The sequence below is a fragment of the Schistocerca nitens genome, chromosome 2 (genome assembly GCF_023898315.1).
Source record: "Schistocerca nitens isolate TAMUIC-IGC-003100 chromosome 2, iqSchNite1.1, whole genome shotgun sequence".
NCBI lineage: Eukaryota > Metazoa > Arthropoda > Insecta > Orthoptera > Acrididae > Schistocerca > Schistocerca nitens.
In genome coordinates, this window is record NC_064615.1 from 18,459,727 (window position 1) to 18,484,934 (window position 25,208).

Below are 25,208 nucleotides of genomic sequence, written 5' to 3' on the forward strand. Positions count from 1 at the left end.
ATAGTCAACATGTGTGGGCTGACGAGAAACGGCACGCAATTGTGCAATCACGTCATCAACACAGATTTTCTGTGAACGTTTGGGCAGGTAATGTTGGTGATGTCTTGATTGGGCCCCATGTTCTTCCACCTACGCTCAATGGAGCACATTATCATGATTTCATACGGGATACTCTACCTGTGCTGCTAGAACATGTGCCTTTACAAGTACGACACAACATGTGGTTCATGCACGATGGAGCTCCTGCACATTTCAGTCGAAGTGTTCGTACGCTTCTCAACAACAGATTAGGTGACCAATTCCATGGCCTCCACGCTCTCCTGACCTCAACCCTCTTGACTTTCATTTATGGGGGCATTTGAAAGCTCTTGTCTACGCAACCCCGGTACCAAACGTAGAGACTCTTCGTGCTCGTATTGTGGACGGCTGTGATACAATACGCCACTCTCCAGGGCTGCATCAGCGCATCAGGGATTCCATGCGAAGGAGGGTGGATGCTTGTATCCTAGCTAACGGATGACATGGTTCACATGGCTCTGAGCACTATGGGACTCAACTTCTGAGGTCATTAGCCCCTAGCACTTAGAACTAGTTAAACCTAACTAACCTAAGGACATCACAAACATCCATGCCCGAGGCAGGATTCGAACCCACGACCGTAGCGGTCTTGCGGTTCCAGACTGCAGCGCCTTTAACCGCACGGCCACTTCGGCCGGCTTAACGGATGACATTTTGAACATTTCCTGTAACAAAGTGTTTGAAGTCACGCTGGTACGTTCTGTTGCTGTGTGTTTCCATTCCATGATTAATGTGATTTGAAGAGAAGTAGTAAAATGAGCTCTAACGTGGAAAGTAAGCGTTTCCGGACACATGTCCACATAACATATTTTCTTTCTTTGTGTGTGAGGAATGTTTCCTGAAAGTTTGGCGGTACCTTTATGTAACACCCTGTACACAGCAAGAACAGGGTAGGTCTCTGTATTGAACCCTGTGGAACGTCACTGCTAATTTGCCCCTACGCAGAAGAAGATTGAGCTAACACGAAATTTTGTTTTGCATGAGCTAAATATAAAATTAACGACTTCATTACACTACGAAAGCCATAAATTTTACGCTCATCTAAGAGTGTGTTGCCATACGCACAGTCAAACGCCGTCGACAGAGTCATCAACATCAGCTGTATCATACGAGAGTGGACCGTAATCAGACGCTCGCCTGCTGGCGTTTCCTACAGGATAGGTGGTCCTGGATGGCGGTATAGCAGGATACGTGCTTGCTGGCGCACCGCAGGCGCCGCCTGGCGGTAATTGGCCACCGACCGCCGGCTGTGGGGCGCAAGTTGTCTGGGAGGCAGGGTGGGGGGGGGGCAGAGTAGGAGGGTACGCAGCTCCGGCCGGCAGGCCGTCGCCCCGAGTCGCCAAGACAGCGCCAGATCGATAGCTCGAGGCAATGGCCCGCTCCGACTCCGGTCCTCACGCTTTGACTCCCGCCCTGCGTTGCGACATCTGTGTCACAGATCTGTCGGGCTGGCACAAGAATGATCAGGGGGCAGGTAGGAGCGCCTGGCATCAGACGGCGCGTCACCGGGCCAACGTCACAAGTCCCAGACTCCAGGCCACGTACCTAGAAACCTTCCACAAGGGAAGTTCGAGGAAGCGTGTCCTAAAGTCGGCGACGTTGAAACCCGCGTGCTTTCCGAGATATGTGGATGACACGTCATCTTTTGATCTCGTGGTAGTGAGAAATTTCAAAGTGTTTTGGAAGATCTCAACACAGTCGACCAGAGTATTCGTTTCACTTTTATTTTGAGTCCTTAGTTTTCTGACTGGTTTCATACGGCCAGCCTCGAATTTCTCTCCTGTGCCAACATTTTCTGCTCAGAACAGTTCTTGCAACCTACTCCTCAATTGTTTACTGCGTGTTTCCCGATCTCTGTCTTTCTCCACAGCCCCTCTAGTAGATGCATCGCAGTTTCTGTCTTCCTCTACAGTTTTTATCTTCTATTTCTCCCTCTAGTACCAAGAAGTTACTCTCTGATGTCTCAAAAGAGATCCTGTCATCCAGTCCCTTTTTCTTGTCTGCGCTTTCCTCATATTCCTTTCCTCGCCAATTCTGCTGAAAACCTCCTCATCCATTACCTTATCAGTCCACCTAATTATCAACATTCTTCTATAACACTGCTTTTCAAATACATCGATTCTTTTTCTTTCCAGTTTTCTCAAAATCCACGTCTTACTGCCATACAATGCTGGGTATGCTCCAGATGCAAATTTTCAGAAGTTTCTTTCTCAAGTTAACACCTGTGTTTGACTCTAATACATTTCTTTTGGCCAGGAATGCCCTTCGCCAGTCCCAGTTTGCTTTTTATGTCAGCCTTGCTCCGACCGCCATAGATTAGTCTGCTGCCCACGTTGCAGAATTCTTTAACTTCATTTACTTCGTGACCACCAGTTGCGATGTTCTGTTTGGTGCTGTTCTCATTTCTGATACTTCTCATTACTTTCTTCTTTCTTCGATTTATTCTCAATCCGTATTCTGTACTCATTAGACTTTCATTCCATTCCACCTTCCCTACGAAGTTGCAAAAAGATGACTTCTCCCGTTCCTCATGAGCTCATGAGGAGGAGGGTCGATGGTACACTGAGGCATGTCGTTTATAGGAATCCAACTCAAATTGAAATTTATACGTTTAGATGTACTTCTTAAAGCGACATATGAAAAATGATAATTTGTAACGGACCGGGTCTTGAATCCGGATTTTCCACCTTATCACTTTGGATATCCGAACATGCTCCCTGGACCAATCTAGATCGCCACAAGAAAGGAAGTATTCACAAAATTAAAAACTACCGTCTTATCAGCTTGCTTGCTCTCAATTTTGTACAAAATTTTCACAAAGATCTTGTTAAACCGAATTAGTTCCACCCTAGTCTCAGCCCAACCTATAGAACAAGCAGGATTCCGAAGCAATTTTAGCACTATTGGCCACATTCTGACCGTTAGTGAAGTGATAAGCAGAGCGAATGAATACCAGCTGCCTCTCTGCATTGCCTTTGTTGACTTTGAAAAGCCATTTGACTCTGCTAGCCATGTGGCTGTCCTCCAAGCCTTGAGTGAGCAAGGAGTGGGAGCAGCATACATTGAAGTGCTCAGGAAAATCTACGAGAATTCTTCAGGTTATGTTAACATCGGCGAATCAACTCAAGAATTCCGCATCATGAGGGGTGTCAAGCAAGGCGATCCCATCTTCCCAAAACTGTTCTCTGCTGTATTGGAAATGGCTATGTCAAAGCTGAGCTGGGATGGTAAGGGAATTTAATGGAATAAGGCTTGCCAACCTGAGATTTGCTGATGATATTGCCTTACTAGCCAAAGACTTCGCAGAGCTCCAAAACTTTGTTACAGATCTTGTATCGGAATGTCAGCTGGATGGCTTGAACATGAACCTTTCCAAAACAAAAGTAATGTCCAACAAATGGGTCCCAGCTGGAGATGTGAAAGTCAAGGATAGTCTATTAGAAGAGGTCAGTGAATATGTCTACCTTGGCCAGATTATAAATATGAAGGGAGACATAAGTCCAGAAATCTATCGACGCATCAAGCTTGGCTGGCAAGCATTTGGGAAGAATTCAACAGTTTCAGATAAAAAATGCCAGTAAATCTGAAGAAAGCAGTATTTGATCAATGCATTCTTCCTGTGATGACGTATGGCTGCAAGACAAGGACACTGAACTCATTTACAAAAGGGAAACTTAGGACAGCACAGAGAGCCATGGAGAGATCAATGCTGGGCTATACAAGAAAGGATAGGAAAAGGGCAGATGACATCCAGTCTGTGACGAAGGTTTATGACATCTTAGAGAGAGTAGGTTCCCTGAAATGGCAGTGGGCTGGCCACGTCGCAAGAAGGAAAGACAACAGATGGACGTAGCTAGTACTGGAGTGGAGTCCGAGAGAGCACCGGAGGTCTAGAGGAAGACCACCGGACAGATGGGAAAAAGACATCAAGAAGATCTCTGGTAACACCTGGAGGAGAACTGTCCAAGACCGTCCCACTTGGAGAAGACTGCTGAAAGCCTACCTGAATCCACGACTCGAAGAGGTCACACCATTTAATGATTGAACTGGCTGATGATGATGATGATGATATATACAAGGGTTGGGACTTAAATAGTGGCAACTATATATTTACAGCTCGTAAAAAATAGATACACGTTTCAGTTTTACTGACCTTCAAAGTAGTCACCATCATTGTGTATAACCCGTTGCCAGGGATGTGGAAGTCGCTGGATACTCTTAGCAATGCCAGTTGTATTGACACTTCGAACGGAGCGGTCTATTACCCGACGAATTTGTAGCGGTTCTGAAGCGAATGCCGTGAAGTGTTTCCCTCAGTTTAGAAATCGAGTTGAACTTAGGAGGGGGAGTGCCATAGGTCGTATGGCACTTAGCAGCCCCATCAGTCAAACAAATCAGTAACAGCTTGCACTGTACGTACTTGAGCATTGCTCTGCAAAATGATGGTCAGGTCCTGCAGAAAGTGTCAACACTTCTGTCTCTATACTGTTCATTTCATGAACCTAATACAATTTACATGAGAATAGGAGAGCAAAGAGAGGACTGATGTAAGAGACACAGTCGATGTGTCATATTTACAATACCGGCATTTGTCTGGTATACTACGCAGGAACAACGGATTTGGATTTGAAAAGATGCTCTGTGTTGATTTTAATAGTTATAATGATAGGGTTCTTACGAAACGCGCCATGAGATTATAAATAAAATTATTTTGGCGATTAAGAAAATGTTTTATCATTTAGTGCCACTATGGTTGCAGATCTATTTGCATGATTTTTTCTAAAGTGATACCAGGATGTATTATGTTAACAAAAGAAAGCACTATGTGTACGTCACGACTGTTTACAGCATCGCTTCTTAGAACAATAAGTTGCATCTCTTAGATGATACAATGTTCTCTACACGTAAGGTAGGGGATATCGAGGTCAGGAAGAAATAAAGGTTTGCGCTATATCAAAACAAAGGTAGCTGATTAGCGGATGAACGATGAGTTTGACAGCGCGTAATTCGTTGAGGTCAGCGTTCTCCGAACACGAGGCCGCAATCTTCGTAGCCATCTCGTAGTTCGTATTGGATATTTGAGCGAAATAAATTCCGAGGGCAGTGTCACAACCGTAATCGGTGTACGTAATTAAGGAACCAAATTGTCACGTAGGATATCATACACTCCTGGAAATGGAAAAAGGAACACATTGACACCGGTGTGTCAGACCCACCATACTTGCTCCGGACACTGCGAGAGGGCTGTACAAGCAATGATCACACGCACGGCACAGCGGACACACCAGGAACCGCGGTGTTGGCCGTCGAATAGCGCTAGCTGCGCAGCATTTGTGCACCGCCGCCGTCAGTGTCAGCCAGTTTGCCGTGGCATACGGAGCTCCATCGCAGTCTTTAACACTGGTAGCATGCCGCGACAGCGTGGACGTGAACCGTATGTGCAGTTGACGGACTTTGAGCGAGGGCGTATAGTGGGCATGCGGGAGGCCGGGTGGACGTACCGCCGAATTGCTCAACACGTGGGGCGTGAGGTCTCCACAGTACATCGATGTTGTCGCCAGTGGTCGGCGGAAGGTGCACGTGCCCGTCGACCTGGGACCGGACCGCAGCCACGCATGGATGCACGCCAAGACCGTAGGATCCTACGCAGTGCCGTAGGGGACCGCACCGCCACTTCCCAGCAAATTAGGGACACTGTTGCTCCTGGGGTATCGGCGAGGACCATTCGCAACCGTCTCCATGAAGCTGGGCTACGGTCCCGCACACCGTTAGGCCGTCTTCCGCTCACGCCCCAACATCGTGCAGCCCGCCTCCAGTGGTGTCGCGACAGGCGTGAATGGAGGGACGAATGGAGACGTGTCGTCTTCAGCGATGAGAGTCGCTTCTGCCTGGTGCCAATGATGGTCGTATGCGTGTTTGGCGCCGTGCAGGTGAGCGCCACAATCAGGACTGCATACGACCGAGGCACACAGGGCCGACACCCGGCATCATGGTGTGGGGAGCGATCTCCTACACTGGCCGTACACCACTGGTGATCGTCGAGGGGACACTGAATAGTGCACGGTACATCCAAACCGTCATCGAACCCATCGTTCTACCATTCCTAGACCGGCAAGGGAACTTGCTGTTCCAACAGGACAATGCACGTCCGCATGTATCCCGTGCCACCCAACGTGCTCTAGAAGGTGTAAGTCAACTACCCTGGCCAGCAAGATCTCCGGATCTGTCCCCCATTGAGCATGTTTGGGACTGGATGAAGCGTCGTCTCACGCGGTCTGCACGTCCAGCACGAACGCTGGTCTAACTGAGGCGCCAGGTGGAAATGGCATGGCAAGCCGTTCCACAGGACTACATCCAGCATCTCTACGATCGTCTCCATGGGAGAATAGCAGCCCGCATTGCTGCGAAAGGTGGATATACACTGTACTAGTGCCGACATTGTGCATGCTCTGTTGCCTGTGTCTATGTGCCTGTGGTTCTGTCAGTGTGATCATGTGATGTATCTGACCCCAGGAATGTGTCAATAAAGTTTCCCCTTCCTGGGACAATAAATTCACGGTGTTCTTATTTCAATTTCCAGGAGTGTATTTGCAAGGCAGTAAGGTACGATCACGTGTTAGCAAATTTGTTTAAAACATTTAACGTTTTTTATTGAAATAAATAAGGACTTTTTATGACACACATTAATTAAAGGATGAAAAGTACACTGTTTGTGGAATGAGATGACGTACATAATTCTTTGCATTCCAAGTTAGTTCACGCACTAGTTTTCTCTGACCTCAAGATTCCAGTGAATGGTATTCTTACAACTGTACCTGCTACTGGTTCCTGAGATCTTGTCTGTATGTTGTGCAACGTGCAAGTTTTTATCTTTTTTATTAATCCGTGTTGGGAGCAGGAAGTGTAATCCATATTCGTGCAGGTGTCTTCTATACACACCAGGATTCGGTATACGTACGAAAAGCAAAACATTGTTAACATTATTTTACATGTTTGTTCTTTACGTTTACATATTTATTTCTGAGCACTCACCCTAGTGACGAAATTTCTCCGAACGAGAGACCCGTTCGTTGATACCGTCACTCTATAGTGTTCCACTTTTTGACGGAGGCACAACTTCACATCTGATTGCACCACTTCATCACTGTCGAAGCGAATTTCTCGGCGGTGTACATTAAGTTTCGGAAACCGATATAAATCGTATAGTGCCAAATCGGGACTGGATAGGTGATGGCTGATGACAGTGAACCTAAGGCGTCGGTTTGCTGCAGATGTTGCAGCGCTCGTACGTGGTCTGGTATTGTCAAGCTGAGAAAGAGGCTGCTCCATATGCAGCCGAACTCTTCGATTTCGTGCGCTCAATTTTCTGAAGGTCTGTCACGCAACATCATTGTTACGTTATACTCCGTCACTTTACATGCCACGATTCGTAACCCTCTAGCTGCAGAGGGTTGTAACTTCCGTCAGCGAAGTGGGATAGTCGACCGATATTGAGAACTGAATAAAGAAAGTTCGCAGGCATTACTTTTCAGCACGAAATGGTTAAACTTATCACCCACGAAGGATAAGGAACAACTCATAAGTGAATAGAATGAAATTTTCACTCTACAGCGGAGTGTGCGCTGATATGAAACTTCCTGGCAGATTAAAACGGTGTGCCGGACCGAGACTCGAACTCGGGACCTTTGCCTTTCGCGGGCAAGTGCTCTACCAAAATTTCATTCTAGAAACATCCCCCAGGCTGTGGCTAAGCCATGTCTCCGCAATATCCTTTCTTCCAGGAGTGCTAGTTCTGCAAGGTTCGCAGGAGAGCTTCTGTGAAGCTTGGAAGGTAGGAGACGAGGTACTGGCGGAACTAAAGCTGTGAGGACGGGGCGTGAGTCGTGCTTGGGTAGCTCGGTTGGTAGAGCACTTGCCCGCGAAAGGCAAAGGTCCCGAGTTCGAGTCTCGGTCCGGCACACCGTTTTGAACTGCCAGGAAGTTTCATAGGTGAACATCCTGTAGCTTCTTACCGTAGCTCCGGTCGGCACCGATACGCAGCGTACCTTCGGGGAATACAAGAAATGTACACGGAGAATACGGACAACCTTCAACTGTAGAGTGGAACGACGACATTTAGAATTTGTGCCGGACCGGGATTTGAACCCGGACTTTCCGCTTGTCAGGGGCGGTCGCCTGAACCATTTCGGCTGTCCTTGCGCGCTTCATAGCCAGGCCCAAAGTTCCAAATGTCTGTGTGTTATTAACCTGCTCTCGTACACGTACTCTAATTCCCGTACAGCGGAGGGATTTTAATCGAAAGTCGTCACCCCGGTATCGGAAGATAAATTCGATGCTGCAGTGCCTGTGTGTGTTAGAAGTACGAGTGCAAGGAAGTTAATGACACATGGACGACGACATATGGATGTTTCAGACTGGCTGCGAAGCGTGCACGGATAACTGAAACTGTTAAGGCGACTGGTAGCAGGAAACGGGAATTCCAGGCTCGGGTCCTGATGCGGCATAAATTTTGAAGGTTGTCAGTCCATTCTACAGTTGGAGGTAGCTCGTATGCGCAACTGCTGTATTTCATAACGGCTGTAGTCGCCGCAATGCCTATTCGTTCGGTTACGTATGCAGTATCGTGTTTCCAGCCATAGTTGGTGTTTATCATTTCCGGTTCTTCAATGTTTTTATTGCGCTTTTCCTCACGTCAAGCAAACCTTGTGACGATTTGTGCTGCCTTCCGCTGTGTATGTTAGTATCACCTTTATACCTATTTAGTACGGATCCCAAAGACTTGAGCCATACTGTAGGGTGGGCCGCTCGAGCGTTTTGAAAGCTTTTGTAGACGAACTTCATTATCTCAGTAACCTGTCAATGAATTGAAATTGCAACCCGCTTTACATGCGGGGCAATTTAATCATTCTTGTCATATCCCTACATACTGTTATAGCCAGGTATTTTTATATGCTGACTATCTTTATGCAGTACATCTTTCACGTAATGTAACGTTGCATGTCACGAATACGGCTTTTGGTATTTACCTTTCTGTATTTTTCCACCATTGTTGGTAGAAAAATTCGGGTTCGAGTCTCGGTCCAGCACAAATTTTCATTGCCTCCATTCCATTATACAGTTGATGGTTGTCCATATTCGCAACTGCGAATGCATTTCATGTATTTCATAACGGCTGTAGTCGCCGCAGTTCATGCCTGCTCGAAGGAACATTTCATCGTAATTCAGAACAACACTAGCATTACAATATCGTGGAAACTGGTAAGTGTGCAAAAGACACCAACTGCATATGGTCCCATTACTGTATGTTTAAAACAAAGTGGGTTTCGGGCTTATTAGGCCAACATCAAGAAATTACTGATTGTTGCTTGATGACACAAACAACCCGAAAACCAGTTTCTAATTAACACATATTAGTGGAAAAAATCAGTTTTTTTTTTTTACACTTAAACGTTTTCTGTTTCTTGCGATCCCGTGATATTACATCTGTGAGGCACTGTAATCCTTTCTAAAGTCCAAAATATGGTCATGTGAAGATAATACAGTCTTTTCAACTTAATACAGCCAGTGTGACTGGAGTATTCCATGAATAACAGATGTGAGGGAGATGCCGGAAGGGAAAATGAGAGGTAGGAAAACGTGCAGAGAACGAAGAGACATGTGGAAACAGGGAGCAGAGTACTGTAAGAGGTAAAGGACTTAAATGAGTTAATGCATGGAGGCCTTTGTAAACGCTCAGTATTCTAATCGGAGCGATCAGAATTCATGATGACCATGGTACTAGAACACCATTCCGACACAATGAAATTCAAAATAAAGCAATGTAAAAAGCAGCTGCCTTTCAAGGGAACGAAAGCCTACTCCTGTGGATCCACCCTATTGTTACTCTGGATTCTATTTGAATGTTCGATGGTAGATTTTTCGTTATCAAATCATCGGTTGCTTTGAGAATGTGAAAGAGTCGAGGAAGAATTTACAGCGTATTAAAGCAGATTCTGTACCTCTGCTTGTAGCATTCAGTCTTAGATGTTCTTTGCCAGATCACTACCTCTTCTTTATAGACCCTTCACGGCTTAAGAGCCTACGAAGTAATATGAATGTTGTGTACAGAGATATCGACGCCAGAAAACTAATTCCCTCGCATTAATATTCTGCTTTAATACATTTTGTCAAGGTTGAGTTTATGATAGACACTGATTCCACTAAGTGCCAATAATCTACAATTTTTTTTACGTGACAGTGGTTATTGGCACTCCCACAGAATGTTAACAAACACACCTTTGCAGTTTTGCGTATCTTTAGCTGATAGGAAGCAGAACACAGTATCTATAAACCTTACATTCTGGTTATTCTAATGAGATTATGAGGTACTCCGCAACGTTCATAATTCAAAGAAGGCAGTACGTTTCTCTGTTGACTTATTTTTTACCTCGATGTTAACGACATTCACAGTTTGCATTTACTGTAGCTGTAGTAAAATACTACGCGATCTACATCTCCTTCCATCTTGTAAGAGCAGTGTGGTGTGAAGTGTCCGTAGGTGCGTAAAACACTGTCCGTATCGGTGGCAGTATTTCGTTCCTCTACTGAAAGCCAAGGAAGGTTGCTCATTTAAATAACTGCTATGATAGTATGTCGAACATTTTAATTGATTATACTCGAAATATGGCACGTCTCTTTCCCTTTTCTATCATTTTTCGCACGAATTTTAATATAATTATGTCCTGTGGCTGCTCGCAATGATTCCTGAAAAGCGAAAGAGGTAACGAAAGTACAATACAACGGTGAGTTAAGAATATTTTTTAAGTTAAGAATATTTTTAAGTTAATAATACTTTTAAGAACTTCCAGTATTAGAAATGTTTTTATAGATATCTCCTGAAATAGATTGCATCGATATGCCTGTAATGTTTTAGCACCACAATAAACATAACCTGTTGCCTCTTTGTATTCGGACTCGCGCTTTTTGAATTGAGTAAGTCCATAGGAGATTTTTCTTTCAATCTGTGTAATGAGATGCTTTAGTGCGGTCATCATGTACTTAAATACCAATGACGTTCTCAATAAATTGTAAACTATGTTACTCTACAAGTAACGCAGAAAGAGGTGCCAATAATATTGCTTCCTCACTCATCCAGAAGACCTTGTATTGCAGTTTGTAAATTTTTGAGAGTAGGCTTAGTACAATGTGTATAGTGAACGAAGTTTCTCTCTTCACAGATTGGTACCAATGATACTTCCATTGACGTAGCTCCATATGAGGTACAAAATTCAATAAACAATTTGCTGCTTCTTGTCAAAACCTGGTAACGAATGATCACCTGGCTCCAAAGCGTCAGTGTATGTTGACTTTCAAATGAGTATCATAAATTAATGTTTGATGTAAAAATCAGAGTTTTCTCTCATCAGTAATACAGGATGGCGCACGAAAAAATGGCTCCGAGTATTAGACTGCGCATTGTCGCCCATCTATTGTTATCTATTTCGAAGCTGAAGCGACTATTCTTTTTACTGTCAGTAGGCAAGCCATTGCGACTTGGTCAAGACGTGTGAATTAAATAATTCAGCAGGATGTATTCTTCCCAAGAAAGAATCACAATAGTGGAGGCATACGTGTCCACCGGTTCATTTAAGGAAACGCGGCACATATTTTGCAAAGAAGCTGCCTGGTGTTTCCGTACCAGCAAAGGGCAGTGAACAGGAGTTGGTGACAAAGTAGCCTATTACACGATCAGTTGAGAAAAAAAAAAGTCGAGCCCGATCTGTTCGTACGAGTGTTGTGATAGCGGATATTCGAACACGAATGATCCAGAGCCCAAAGAAGTCGATAAGTAAATTATCGCAACAACTGAACGTTTCACGTAGGTCTATTAACGTGTTTTACTCCTTATCGGAATGATGATGATGATGTTTGGTTTGTAACTGCGCGGTAATCAGAACCCGTACGAAGTCCTGATTTTTACACAGTCCATTTTCTTTTCGCAGTCCTGTCTAGTCACTCTCACAAATGATGATGATGATGGAATGATGAGGACAGCTCAAACACCCAGTCCCCGGTCAGAGAAAATCCCCAACCCGGCCGGGAATCGAACCCGAGACCCCATGATCCAGAGACACCAACGCTAGTCCCTAGACCACGAGCTGCGGACCCGTATAGGGATCAAGCCCTACAAAATGGCATGTTTCCAAGAACTGAAGGCAGAAGACAAGGCAAAACGTAGGAACTACTGTGCGTGGCTATGTCAAACAATTTAGAGTGGAATGTTAGATCCTCTGCAGTATTTCACGAGTGATGAAGCCTGGTTACAGCTGACAGGAGATGTGAATTCCAAGAACACCAGATACTGGAAAACAATCACTATAGGATTTATAAGGATCAGCTGTACGCTGAAAAAGTTGGAGTGTGGGGTATGGGCCAGTATGTCAGATTACGTGTCCCACATTTTTTGAAACAAGAGTAGACACTGCTGTGTGTACATGATCTTTCAGGAATTTTATGCGCAGTTAACCCCCCCCCCCTCATGAACGTAAGTATGCTGTCGTTCTACAGGTTGGGTTAACTTGTCACACTTCACCCAAGTCAATATCACGAATTCATGAAAGACTCACGGAAGAAAGAACTGTCAGCAAAGGACTTTGGCCGCCGCCTTCGCCGAACCTAACCACTTGTGCCTCTTTTATTTGTTAGGCAGTCTTAAGGGAAAAGTGTACACAAATAACCCAACAAAATTAGAAGACTTGAAGGACAATATTGGAGGTGGAATTTTGAGAATGGATGCGGCAGAGCAACACAAAATGTTTATTAACATGTTAGGGCGCGCGCAAAAGTGCGTGGAAGCACAATGAAATAATGTTCAGCATATTAAGTAATGTAAAAGACAAGATAAGTTCAGTAAAGCCGGCCGAAGTGGAGCGGTTCTAGGCGCTACAGTCTGGAACTGCGCGACCGCTACGGTCGCAGGTTCGAATCCTGCCTCGGGCATGGATGTGTGTGATGTCCTTAGGTTAGTTACCTTTAAGTAGTTATAAGTTCTAGGGGACTGATGACCTGAGAAGTCAAGTCCCATTGTGCTTAGAGCCATTTAGTTCAGTAAATATAGGTCTTCCCATGACCTTATTTATTATTTCTTATTATCTAATTATTACATCTTTATCTATTTGTTGTTGTATTTGCCCATGGCGGGTAATAATTCGCTGCGTAAATGGCGAGCAGGCTGTATTCGAGGCCGGTTTATCGCACACCTCCCTGTAGCTCTGACTGGCATCCAAGATTTCTCAACGTCTCTATATAAACTGAATACCAAAAGGAATCGGCGTGGCATTACGAAAAAAGGCTTGTGTACTCGAATACGTTCTTTGCTTTGCCCAACGCAAAGACATTTAATTAATGACAGAGCTATTTCATCTCCAGCAACCATGCTTCAGCTTAACAGGACGGCGCGATGCGGATGATTAAAAAACGCATTCCGCTTGGAGGGAGTATTTGAGGCAGTTAATCATACGGCGAACATCGCGTACCGTGGACCGCTGCCAGCAAACACCACAGGGGAAATACAGGGGAGAGGGTGCGGTTCGCGGCTCCCTAATGGCGTACGGAAAATTAAATAGATTTCGCCAAGCGGAGAGAGCGCAGGATTTCAGAAAGGGGCCGCTCTCCTTAGGCCAATACAACTTTTTGACGTCAAAAAGATTTGCAAGACACGTGTCATTAGCGTGTGGTGTAAGGATTTACAGCAGTACAGGGTATACTACTTTAGGTGGAATGTGGAATATGAGTCAAGGAAAAGGCTGATTGCTCTCAGAATGAATTTACACGCTGCACTGAGTGTATGCTGATTTGAAACTTCGTGGTAGATTAAAATTGTGCCGAACCGCGACTGTACTCTGTGAGATGGTCATGTTTTTTTTTTTTTTTGTTTTTTTGGTTTTTGTATGTTATCGAAGTGCACCTCAGAGAGAGAGAGCAAGTTACGTTACTGTTAAACAGTCTTTGGTCTTGTCGTGGCACAGTCGTTGCCTCTGCTCAGTCTGGTATATTCTTAGTTGAAGTGTGGCATTTAATAGCGCTGTGTTGACTTGTGATTTGTATCTGTTAGATGAAGAAAGATTTATTGTAAGAACAGCAATCATGAATATGACGTATGTACTGGAAAGTGTCTTCAGGCCACGAGTGGCCTACCGGGACCATTCGACCGCCGTGTCATCCTCCGAGGAGGATGCGGATAGGAGGGGCGTGGAATGAGCACACCGCTCTCCCGGTCGTTATGATGGTATTATTGACCGAAGCCGCTACTATCCGGTCGAGTAGCTCCTCAATTGGCATCAGGAGGCTGAGTGCACCCCGAAAACTGGCAACAGCGCACGGGGGCTGGATGGTCACCCATACAAGTGCCGGCCACGCCCAACAGCGCTTAACTTCGGTGATCTCACGGGACCCGGTGTATCCACTGCGCCTACGCCGTTGCCTTATATATTGGAAAGCGAAGGGAATATAAGTTTTGAATGATGTTATTACGTTTTGAAGAGCAGGAGTTTGAGGTAAGACTGCAGCACTGCCCACCTAATTTGTAGAAATAATTTCAGGACTGAAGACCACAACAACAACAACAATTATTGGTAGCTAGCTAACGTTGTTCACTTGCTCAGAGCTGAGAGAAAGGCCACCCCCACTTCCCTGAGTCATGCATTAACATATTAAATGGGTAATCTGTTTGATTTTTATAGAAATTCTCTGTTGATATTGTACCCTCTTTAAATCACTATTGACTTTGTTAAGTATAGTATTGTTCAGACCTATGTTGCGTGTGAAGGTCTTTGAAAACATTTATTTATGTATGTATGTATGTATTGAACTGAGTACCTAGAAACGACGGAGAGGCTTCGTCCCCGCCCGCATCTCGTGGTCGTGCGGTAGCGTTCTCGCTTCCCACGCCCGGGTTCCCGGGTTCGATTCCCGGCGGGGTCAGGGATTTTCTCTGCCTCGTGATGGCTGGGTGTTGTGTGCTGTCCTTAGGTTAGTTAGGTTTAAGTAGTTCTAAGTTCTAGGGGACTGATGACCATAGATGATAAGTCCCATAGTGCTCAGAGCCATTTGAACCAATTTAATTTGAAGCTTCGTCCTCGCCGTAGCCCTCGATGGTACACAACCCCACAACAGGCTACAGCATTGCACTCACCCCACCGCTGCTCCACACCGAATCCAGGGTTACTGTGCGGCTCGGCCCCCAGTGGACTCCCTCGGGAACGTCTCATTCCAGACCAGTGTAGCCCCAATGTTTGCGTGGTAGAGTAATTATGGTGTATGCGCACGTGGAGACAGCGTTGGCGCAGCAATCGCCGATGTAGTGTAACTGAGGCGGAATAAGGGGAACCAGCCCGCATTCGCCGAGGCAGATGGAAAACCGCCTTAAAAACCATCCACAGGCTGGCCGGCACACACCGGACCTCTACACTAATCCGCCGGGCGGATTCGTGCCGGGGACCGGCACGCCTTCCCGCTCGGGAAGCAGCGCGTTAGACCGCACGGCTAGCCAGGTGGGCGTTTGAATACATACTTCATTCTAAAATAGTTGTCTTGGAATATAATTTCATAGGAATAATTACTCTCCGCACTTACTGTTAATTATTAGCCTACACATTACGACATGTGGTATGCAACAGTTGGAAATTTTATTTAGAAATGGAAATCTAGCTAGCATCTGCCTGCCTGCTATTTGCTGTTGTGTTTTCGAGAGACGCGAGGCAAATGTAAATTTTGAGTAGGGCCAGATAACTGTTTTACTTCAGTTGCGCATTTAATATAAGATAAGTTGCATTCAGATCAGTTACATTTCAGTCCAAATTAGGTTATGTTTAGTCATAGACTAATATACGAGTTTAAACTGGATAACAGTTTTTGGGTACATAGTTTTGGTAATAGATAGAATTTCATAGAGTAGGAGGTAAAGTCGGGCTAAATTCTATACAGAAACAAAATATAGTGGAGAGTCTACAAATCGAATCTGGTACTTTTGCCTTTCGCCCTCAAGTGCCCTAGAAACTGAACTTACCCGAACAGGACATATGACTTGTCCTCACAGCTTAACATTTTCCCGCCCCTGTGAGGATGGGTCCTGGGTAGTGCTTGGATAGCTCTGTCGGTAGGGTACTTGGCTGCGAAAGACAGAGGTCCCAGGTTCGAGTCCCGTCTGGCATACAGTTTGAATCTTCCAGAAATCTACAAACTGGTTGCTGAACGCATGTATTTATATTTATGAGCATCTAGTAACAATACAGCAATGTAGTCCTCGTATCTCATTTCTATTAGTCTACCGATTTTAAAGGACGATCTTAAACAAATTGTTGTCTTCAAAATATTGTATCTGAAACAGTTTCTTATTCGAATAACATAACGACATGAATGGAGTGAAACTAATGAAAAACAAAATCCATTCACGGCAATAGACAGTTGAGAACGGCCCGCATCTCGTGGTCGTGCGGTAGCGTTCTCGCTTCCCACGCCCGGGTTCCCGGGTTCGATTCCCGGCGGAGTCAGGGATTTTCTCTGCCTCGTGATGGCTGGGTGTTGTGTGATGTCCTTAGGTTAGTTAGGTTTAAGTAGTTCTAAGTTCTAGGGGACTGATGACCATAGATGTTAAGTCCCATAGTGCTCAGATCCATTTGAACCATAGTTGAGAACGTTCGAACAATCCACGGGTGTACTGTCGGTACATAGTGTCACTAAGGACCAGCAGTACACCCGTGGACTATTCGAGCAAGAAATACGCCGGGAGAAACTGAAGAATCACATCATATACCTCTACGGGGAGGAGATATATCGCAGCATGAAGAGCATGAAGAGAGACACTATGGACCGGCAGTACATCCATGGATTGTTCGAGCAAGAAATACGTCGGGAGAAACTGAAGAATCACAGTTGAGAACGTGTTTGTTTATTGAGCGATCTCCAGCGATTAAACTGTGATTTCAGTCTGCCAGCGATAAATTCAAGCCACTGTCGTACGGTGTCATGCTTCAGATATGATCACCGCTTTCAGTGTTTCGGACAAGCTATTGTGATCTATAAGTCAGGAACCGAAGAAATATTCGCAGATAATACTCACGATCTATTATAGAACTTCCTACTTATATCAGAGAGTCGAGCACGAATTATACGTAGATAAGTTTTGTTTTCGCACTTACAATACGATTACACACGAGCGCTGAATGCAAGTGGAATTCGCCTTTCCAGCTATACCGTCTATCCTTTATAAGAGTCGTCCGGCGCAATTTCTCTGGTATTTCGGAAGATATCTGCAGTTTCGTTTTTGCGACGTGTAGCTGGAGCCACCCGGAACAAATACTGCTCATCACATCTTTCATGCGACGCCCATTGTCGATGGAACCCATCGATTTGTTTCCCGTTACGAAGGAAGCTATTATTTAAACTGAATTTTACGTGCCCATTCGATAGAGCGACCCCAAATTAGTCTAGTAAGATATTCGTTTTATCAGTGTGTATTAACAGGGAGAGTGAAACACGAAGAATAACCAGTACTTCAGCAGCGGCTGAGTAAGGCCCATGAGCCGCACTGCCTACTACCATCGTGCACCGGCGCTACTCGCTCGGTGCTGGAGTACTTGCTATTCTTCGTGTTAAAATGTCTTTGTTACTATGAACTGATAAAATGAACATCGTTCTTCACACATTTCTGACTGCTCTATCGAATTAGGACATAAAATTTCGCATTAAAAATAGTTTAGTTCGTAATGGAAAACAAACCGTCGCTCTCTGTCGAGTTTGGGCGTCGCATGGAAGACGTGATGAATTGTATTTGTTTGGATGACTCCAGCTATACCATCGCAAAACCAAAATTGCAAATATCTGCCGAAAGACTAGAAAAAATGCGGTTGACAGCTCTCAGGAGAGGAACCTTGTATAGGATAAGTGCAGAAAAATGGGGAGGGCTTGCCTGGCTGTCTGAGATACACAAATGAATGAGCATCTGACTATACGTGGTGTCTTGTCGATATAACAAGTAGTTGCACACTGTGCATCCGAACTCGACGGACAAAATTTCGGAAGTTGTTCGGATAAGTGTTTTGGTGCGAGAAACCTACTCTAGTGCTCGATAGTGATTTTATTGTAATTATGATTTATTCGGTTTGTTATTACAGTTACGCCTTTTCCGCCGTAAATATCGTCATAACAGTGAAAAACCCTTTAATATGCAGTAAGGAGAACGTACAACGCAGAAAGGGGAGTATCGGTAATGCAAGAACCCTCAGATACAAAGCTACTGTGTTCTGCTCGGACAACTTACGGGAAGGCAACCGGGTGACGTCGTCTGTGATGTGCTTGTCGTCGCTTCGGGAACAAATCAACATAGCGTCGTTGTGTTCCTCTTCCAGTGCATTCACTGAACAAACACACGAGTTGTATGTCACCCAACTCTTCATCACTGAGCCTGCCGATACCGCTGCGTATTAACGTTAAGCACAACTAACGCTCCCGGAAACATAAGCCCTAGACAGAACCGAGCAGAACTGAATGCAAGATTGAGGACTTTAGTCCTCAACAGGAACCGAAAGTTAGTTTTGAGACAATACCGACAGCGCAATACATCGACATTTGCACTGTTGTGCAGGTATATCCAGTGCAATACAAACACAAAAATAAACGAGAGTAAGAAATCTAATTACGAGGTAAGTCAATTATTATGCGCAATTTAGTTATATTTTTGTTTATTTTGTTAGTACTGTAGTTTTGCGTTAATGACGCATGCTTTGTTTATTTGTTGTTATATCTTCCCAATTTTCAAGCGCTAGGCTAGTTTCGTTATCGCTGCCGTGCTGTCAATCATGGCTGCTCCACTGTCTATTTCCACCAAAGAAGAGCAACGTTCAGTTATCCGTTTTTTGTAGTCGGAAGGCGTATCAGGCGCAGAAATTCGTAGAAGACTTTCGGTACAGTACGGGAACAGTGTTTTGTCGCTGTTGTGGCGTAACAAGACAGCCACGCCACTCGGAAGTAGCCGAAAGGCACGCGTTAACTCACGCAGGCTAGTAGATAGGTCTGAAACAGGATACGTAATGAATGCTATAAAGAAAAGTACGTAGCTCCTGGAATACTTAACTTTAATCCATCCTTGTGGTACATCGCTCTTGACGATACAAGTGAGACTCTTTAGATACAAGCTATGTAATGTTAATGGCGCCTTGCTAGGTCGTAGCCATTGACTTAGCTGAAGGCTATTCTAACTATCGGCTCTGCAAATGAGCGAGGCTTCGTCAGTGTGCATCGCTAGCTAAGTCATCCGTACAACTGGGGCGAGTGCTAGTCCGTCTCTCGAGACCTGCCGTGTGGTGGCGCTCGGTCTGCGATCACTGACAGTGGCGACACGCGGGTCCGACATGTACTAATGGACCGCGGCCGATTTAAAGCTACCACCTAGCAAGTGTGGTGTCTGGTGGTGACACCACAGTCGCAATGGAGTGTCTACCAATAGACTGAAAAGTTCCGAAATGGTCGCACAAGTGTTACGCACGATGAAGGAGCCAGATGACCGTTTACCGCCACAAATGAAGAAATCATTGAGTGTTCAAGCGAAATGATTCTCTTAGACAGACGATTAACTATTGACGAAGTGGCACATCGTTTGCAAATTAGTCACGATTCTGCCTACGATAGCATCTACAGCAGACTTGGATTTCATAAAGTTTGTGCAAGATGGGTCCCAAAACAACGCACACAGTTGCATAAACAGACGCGCTTGGACATATGCCAAAAGCATTTGGATCGCTTTGGTAACGATGGGGACAACTTATTAGCCAGGATCATTACTGGTGACGAAACATGGATCCATCATTACGAGCCGGAGACTAAACGGCAGAATATGGAATGGAAACATCCTAATTCGCCGTGCAAGAAAACGTTCAAGACCCAACCGTCCGCAGGAAAACTGATGCTTACGGTTTTATGGGGTAAGGGTCACAAAAGTAAGTAGTGTACGTTGCAGTGAGATGCTTACTACCAGGCTAAAGCGTGAAAACGCCGAGGATTGCTGTCAAAAGGTGTTGTGTTGTTGCACGACAACGCTCGTCCGCATACTGCTCCCTACACTGCCGAAACGCTCCAGAAACTCAAATTTGAAGTACTGCATCATACTCCATACAGTCCCAATCTTGCCTCTTTTGACTATCACTTGTTTGATCCACTCAGACAGGCATTTAAGGAGCCGTTTCGACTTTCCTCGGACGAAGCAGTGAAAGAAGCGGTGCATTCCTGGCTATCAGCTCAACCGAGAACCTTCTTTTATGAGGGCATCAGGAAGCTCGTACAACGATGGACCAAGTGCGTTGAAATGCAAGGAGACTATGTCGAAGAAAGATGTTCTTGTAAGTTTCCTATTTGATTACTATACAATTTTATAACTACTTTGCGGATAATAATTGACTTACCCTCGTAATTCAGTTACTGACAAGCCACATGAGACCATATATTCAGAAAATATTTACGAACGGACTCTTAAATTTCTTCAGTGGAGTTCGGATTCATCAAGCATGAATGAATTATAAACAAATAATATTATTTTTAGGCGTACCCGTGCTGTCACATTTTGTTTTTCCGGTGAGCTACAGTTTCAGTGTCTAGAAACGTTCTTTTTTAATGAAGCAGTTAAAGATAAAAACAAGCAAGCCAAGCGATAAAAATTTACAGGGGAAGAAGAGCCACACTGATCAACACAATAAGGAATACTCAGGTAAGGTTGCGTACGAACCGTCGACAACCGAGGTATATACGTAGCCCAGAGAGACATAGCGACAGAGAAAGGCAATCATCACAACAGTCTCAAAAAAATCAGGATGTCCGCGTCCAGTGTAATTCGATTACAGACTATGGTCTGACTATTATTGCGTCGACAGACTTAGTCGTTGCCGCAACATTTATTCTCTGCCATTACCTAACAGGAATGTCAGAAGTTTAACCAAATATCCAGAAACACATTACTTACTCGCAGACTCAAATCTGGGTCCAGAAAACTTAGTTAAGACACTGTGATAAAGTTTGGGATGAATACGCTGGAGATGAAAGGCACACTCTCTAAAAGGTGAAGAAGTTGTTTGAACCAGTGTTTTGAATACAGGAAGTCTGCATTTATAGGAAAGTTTAACAGTAAGTAATGATTAAATATCTGTTGAAAATCTGACAATTAACTTGGCGGAAGTGTATTACGTAAGTGCTGACTGGCCGAGCTTACTCTGGCTTTGGAAAATCATCTATTAATATTCATTGCCGAACTACGGAATGAATTAAGCAGCTCATCCTATTTCACCGTAGCTAGTGGCACCATCATAGAATATTGCAGAATTTACCATTAATTACTTTTGCAGATAACTCTGAAAATAAGAACACATTTCATGCAAAGAATGCTAACGTACTTTTCTATTGTTCTTAGCTACATTGTTAGGTACAACAGCAACTATAAGTGCCATAAGCTCATGAGACTTAGATGATTCAAAACAGTCACTTTGAGAAGTTTTATTCTTTCAAATGAATTGTCCATGTTGGTCACATTTTTGTGTACACGACATTCCCAGACTTATTTTAACAGTATGATATAATCTGTACGTTATCAAACAGCACAATTCTGTAAAGAAACACTGCTATCAGTAAAAGTTGCACGCTTATGCTATCGTGATTAGGTCTGTTGGACACTACATCATGTACAGACACTAAATAATGTTACTGGGTCACCAGCTCAAACAACTCTTGGAGGCTGTCGAACGTTTAGCGGGAACGAGTGTATGTGTCACGGTGTTGTGTACACTAAGTGTACAAATAGAGTAAAATGCGTTTTGTGTCGAAGTATTTTTAGTTTGGACAATAACTATTCAAAAATTAGAAACGCCATAATGGTATTAAATACAGCCGACCTGAGAATTTTCTTAAGATCATTTCTCATGTGATGATGTCTCTTTCTCGGTGGGTTCATTGCACAGAGGGCAACATAGTCGTTGGTGAGGAATATGAGCAAAACACAGCCGTTGTGATCTTCTCGAACAAAAGGGGGTAGGCAAAACGTTATGGCACTATTCTGGAGCTATGTAGGAAATTAGGGAAAGTGAAAATGGATGAGGAGATCAAAATCTGAGCCCTAAAGGGTCTAGGCAACGTTTTTTGTAAAAGGATGGGAATCACAAACAACCGTTGTACGTTTAAGGTGCCGTTCTGATAATCACCTCCGGTTTTTTTTTTTTTTTTTTTTGGGTTACCGAGGGTAATGTAAATAATCATGTTGGGCGAATAAGGAGTTGAAACCATTATCGGCGTTTCGTGTCTTAATCAGTACAACAACACGCTGTGGAAGATGTAATGTAATCTTGATAATGAATGCCAACATCGAACGGTAGCGATATTTTGTGATTCTTGTTAGAGCTGTAATTCGATCATGCGTTACTAATGGTAGTTCACCTACTTGTCGTCATACTTAGTATTGAAGCGATAATAACAATCAATGCACTGATTTTGGATAATTTTGTGTACTTCATTGTTTCGATTTACTTGGATTGCCACAAGAGGAAATTGTACATTTTCGAAATCGATTATGAGAAGTAAGAGCCACCGACAATACACCCGAATTGGTAATCAGATAAAGTTACACTTAGTTCAGAGAGTATATGTGACGAGCTGGCAGAGATTTACGGCTACAAAGATAAGAAAGTGGTACTCACCGGCTAGGCCGTAGCTGAAGAACGCTGCTGAAGAGGCGAGCAGCAGGTAGGCGACGCCGGAGAAAGCCATGGGCAACTGTGGCGGTGGCGGTGGCGACGGCGAGAGGCGGGTGACTGGCGTCGCGGTGGCAGGTGGCAGGCGGCAGGCGTCGGTCGCTGGAGGCAGCGTCGGTCGCTGGAGGCGGCGGCTAGAGTCGTGCCATGCCACGCGGGACCAGGGCGAGCTGCGTCGGAGCTGCAGGCGGCGGCGGTCGCGTCTGCAGCCACAGGTGTACTGCCGGCGGCGGCGGAGGCGGCGGGGGTGGAGGCGGCGGACCGTCGCGGCGCACGCCGGCCCGGCAGCGCGCATGCGTGCTCCGTGCCGCCTCCCCCCAACTCCTGCGGCGACGGGATCGGCGTTCCAGCTCGAATACCGGCAGGGGCAGTACCCACTCAGCGGTGCCTCAACAGCACGAGGATGGGCGCGACGCTGCGGTGATCATACATTACGGAGTCGAACTGTATTTCGGAGCATCGTACCAAACTGGGCACTTAGACTAGACTCGAGTTCGCTGGCTATCTACAGGTGCAAGAAAAGAAGAATTACTGCCTCACATCGTCAGTATTACACTACCGGCCATTCAAATTGCTACATCAATAAGAAATGCAGATGATAAACGGATATTCATTGGACAAATATATTGTACTAGAACTAACATGTGATTACATTTTCACGCAATTTGGGTGGATTGATCCTGAGAAATCGTACCCAGAACAACCACCTCTGGTCGCAATAACTGCCTTGATACGCCTGGGCTATGAGTCAAACAGAGCGTGGATGACGTGAACAGGTACAGCTGCCCATTCAGCTTCAACACGATACCAGAGTTCATCAAGAGTAGTGACTGGCGTGCGTATTGTGACGCGCCAGTTGCTCGGCCACCATTGACCAGACGTTTTCAGTTGGTGAGAGATCTGGAGAATGTGCTGGCCAGGGCACCAGTCGAACATGTTCTGTATCTAGAAAGGCCCGTGCAAGACTTGCAACATGCGGTCGTGCATTATCCTGCTGAAATGTAGGGTTTTGCCGGGATCGAATGAAGGGTAGAGCCGCGGGTCGTAACACATCTGAAATGTAACGTTCACTTTCCAAAGTGCCGTCAGTGCGAACAAGAGGTGACCGAGACGTCTAATCAATGGCACCCCATACCATCACGCCGGGTGATAAGCCAGTATGGCGATGACGAGTACACGCTTCAAATGTGCGTTCACCGCGATGTCGCCAAACACGGATGCGACCATGATGAAGCTGCAAACAACCTGGATTCATCCGAAAAAATGACGTTTTGCCATTCGTGCACCCAGGTTCGTCGTTGAGTACACCATCACAGGCGCTCCGGTCTGTGATGCAGCGTCAAGGGTAACCGCAGCCATTGTCTCCGAGCTGATAGTCGATGCTGCTGCAAACGTCGTCGAACTGTTCGTGCAGATTGTTGTTGTCTTGCAAACGTACCCATCTGTTCACTGAGGGATCGAGACGTGGCTGTACGATCCGTTACAGCCATGCGGATAAGATTCCTGTCATCTCGACTGCTAGTCATACGAGGCCGTTGGGATGCAGCACGGCGCTCCGTATTATTCTCCTGAACCCACCGATTCCATATTCTGCTAACAGTCATTGGATCTCGACCAATGCGAGCAGCAATGTCGCGATACGATAAACGGCAATCGCGGTAGGCTACAATCCGACCTTTATCAAAGTCGGAAACGTGATGGTACGCATTTCTCCTCCTTACACGAGGCATCACAACAACGTTTCACCAGGCAACGCCGGACAACTGCTGTTTGTGTATGAGAAATCGGTTGGAAACTTTCCTCATGTCAGCACGTTGTACGTGTTGCCACCAGCGCCAACCTTGTGTTAATGCTCCGAAAAGCTAATCATTTGCATATCACAGCATCTTATTCCTGTCGGTGAAATTTCGCGTCTGTAGCACGTCATGTTCGTGGTGTAGGAATTTTAATGGCCAGTAGTGTATAAATTCAACTGGACATGGTGAACGAATAAAGGTAGATGTACTGAAAGCCTACGCATACACTATCTGGGTAAAAATATCCGGATACCTCATAGTGAACATTAATATGGGAGTTTCTGGCAGGGGTAGTCTACCCTACGCCTTTATGACAGCACAGGATGGGTGGACTGTCCATCCTTGGCCTTTATGATGGCACACCACTCTCCTAGCCAATGTCAGTTTTCGTGACCCGGAGCCGCTATTTCTAAATCTGTGCAGGAACGGCAGCCCATTATTCCTCAAAGCCGACACCAGAGAAGGTAGTGGCGCTGGACAGCGGGCCCCAGTGCGAAGGTGGTCATCTGACTCATACAAAAAAGTGTTCCATTTGATTGAGTCCGGACTCTGTGTAGCCCAATGGCGTGTT

The 25,208-nt window shown here is 45.2% G+C and overlaps 1 protein-coding gene across 1 annotated transcript in view; it reads right to left on the reverse strand.

Annotated features, from left to right (window-relative positions):
- Positions 1–22,930, reverse strand: part of LOC126234244 (uncharacterized) — an 818,625-nt gene extending 795,695 nt beyond the window's left edge. Inside the window, exon 1 of the mRNA XM_049942937.1 lies at positions 22,788–22,930. Coding sequence (XP_049798894.1) covers positions 22,788–22,857 — 70 coding nt within the window. The 5' untranslated portion in view covers positions 22,858–22,930. The remainder of the gene's footprint in view (positions 1–22,787) is intronic.
- Between the last annotated feature and the right edge of the window lie 2,278 nt (positions 22,931–25,208).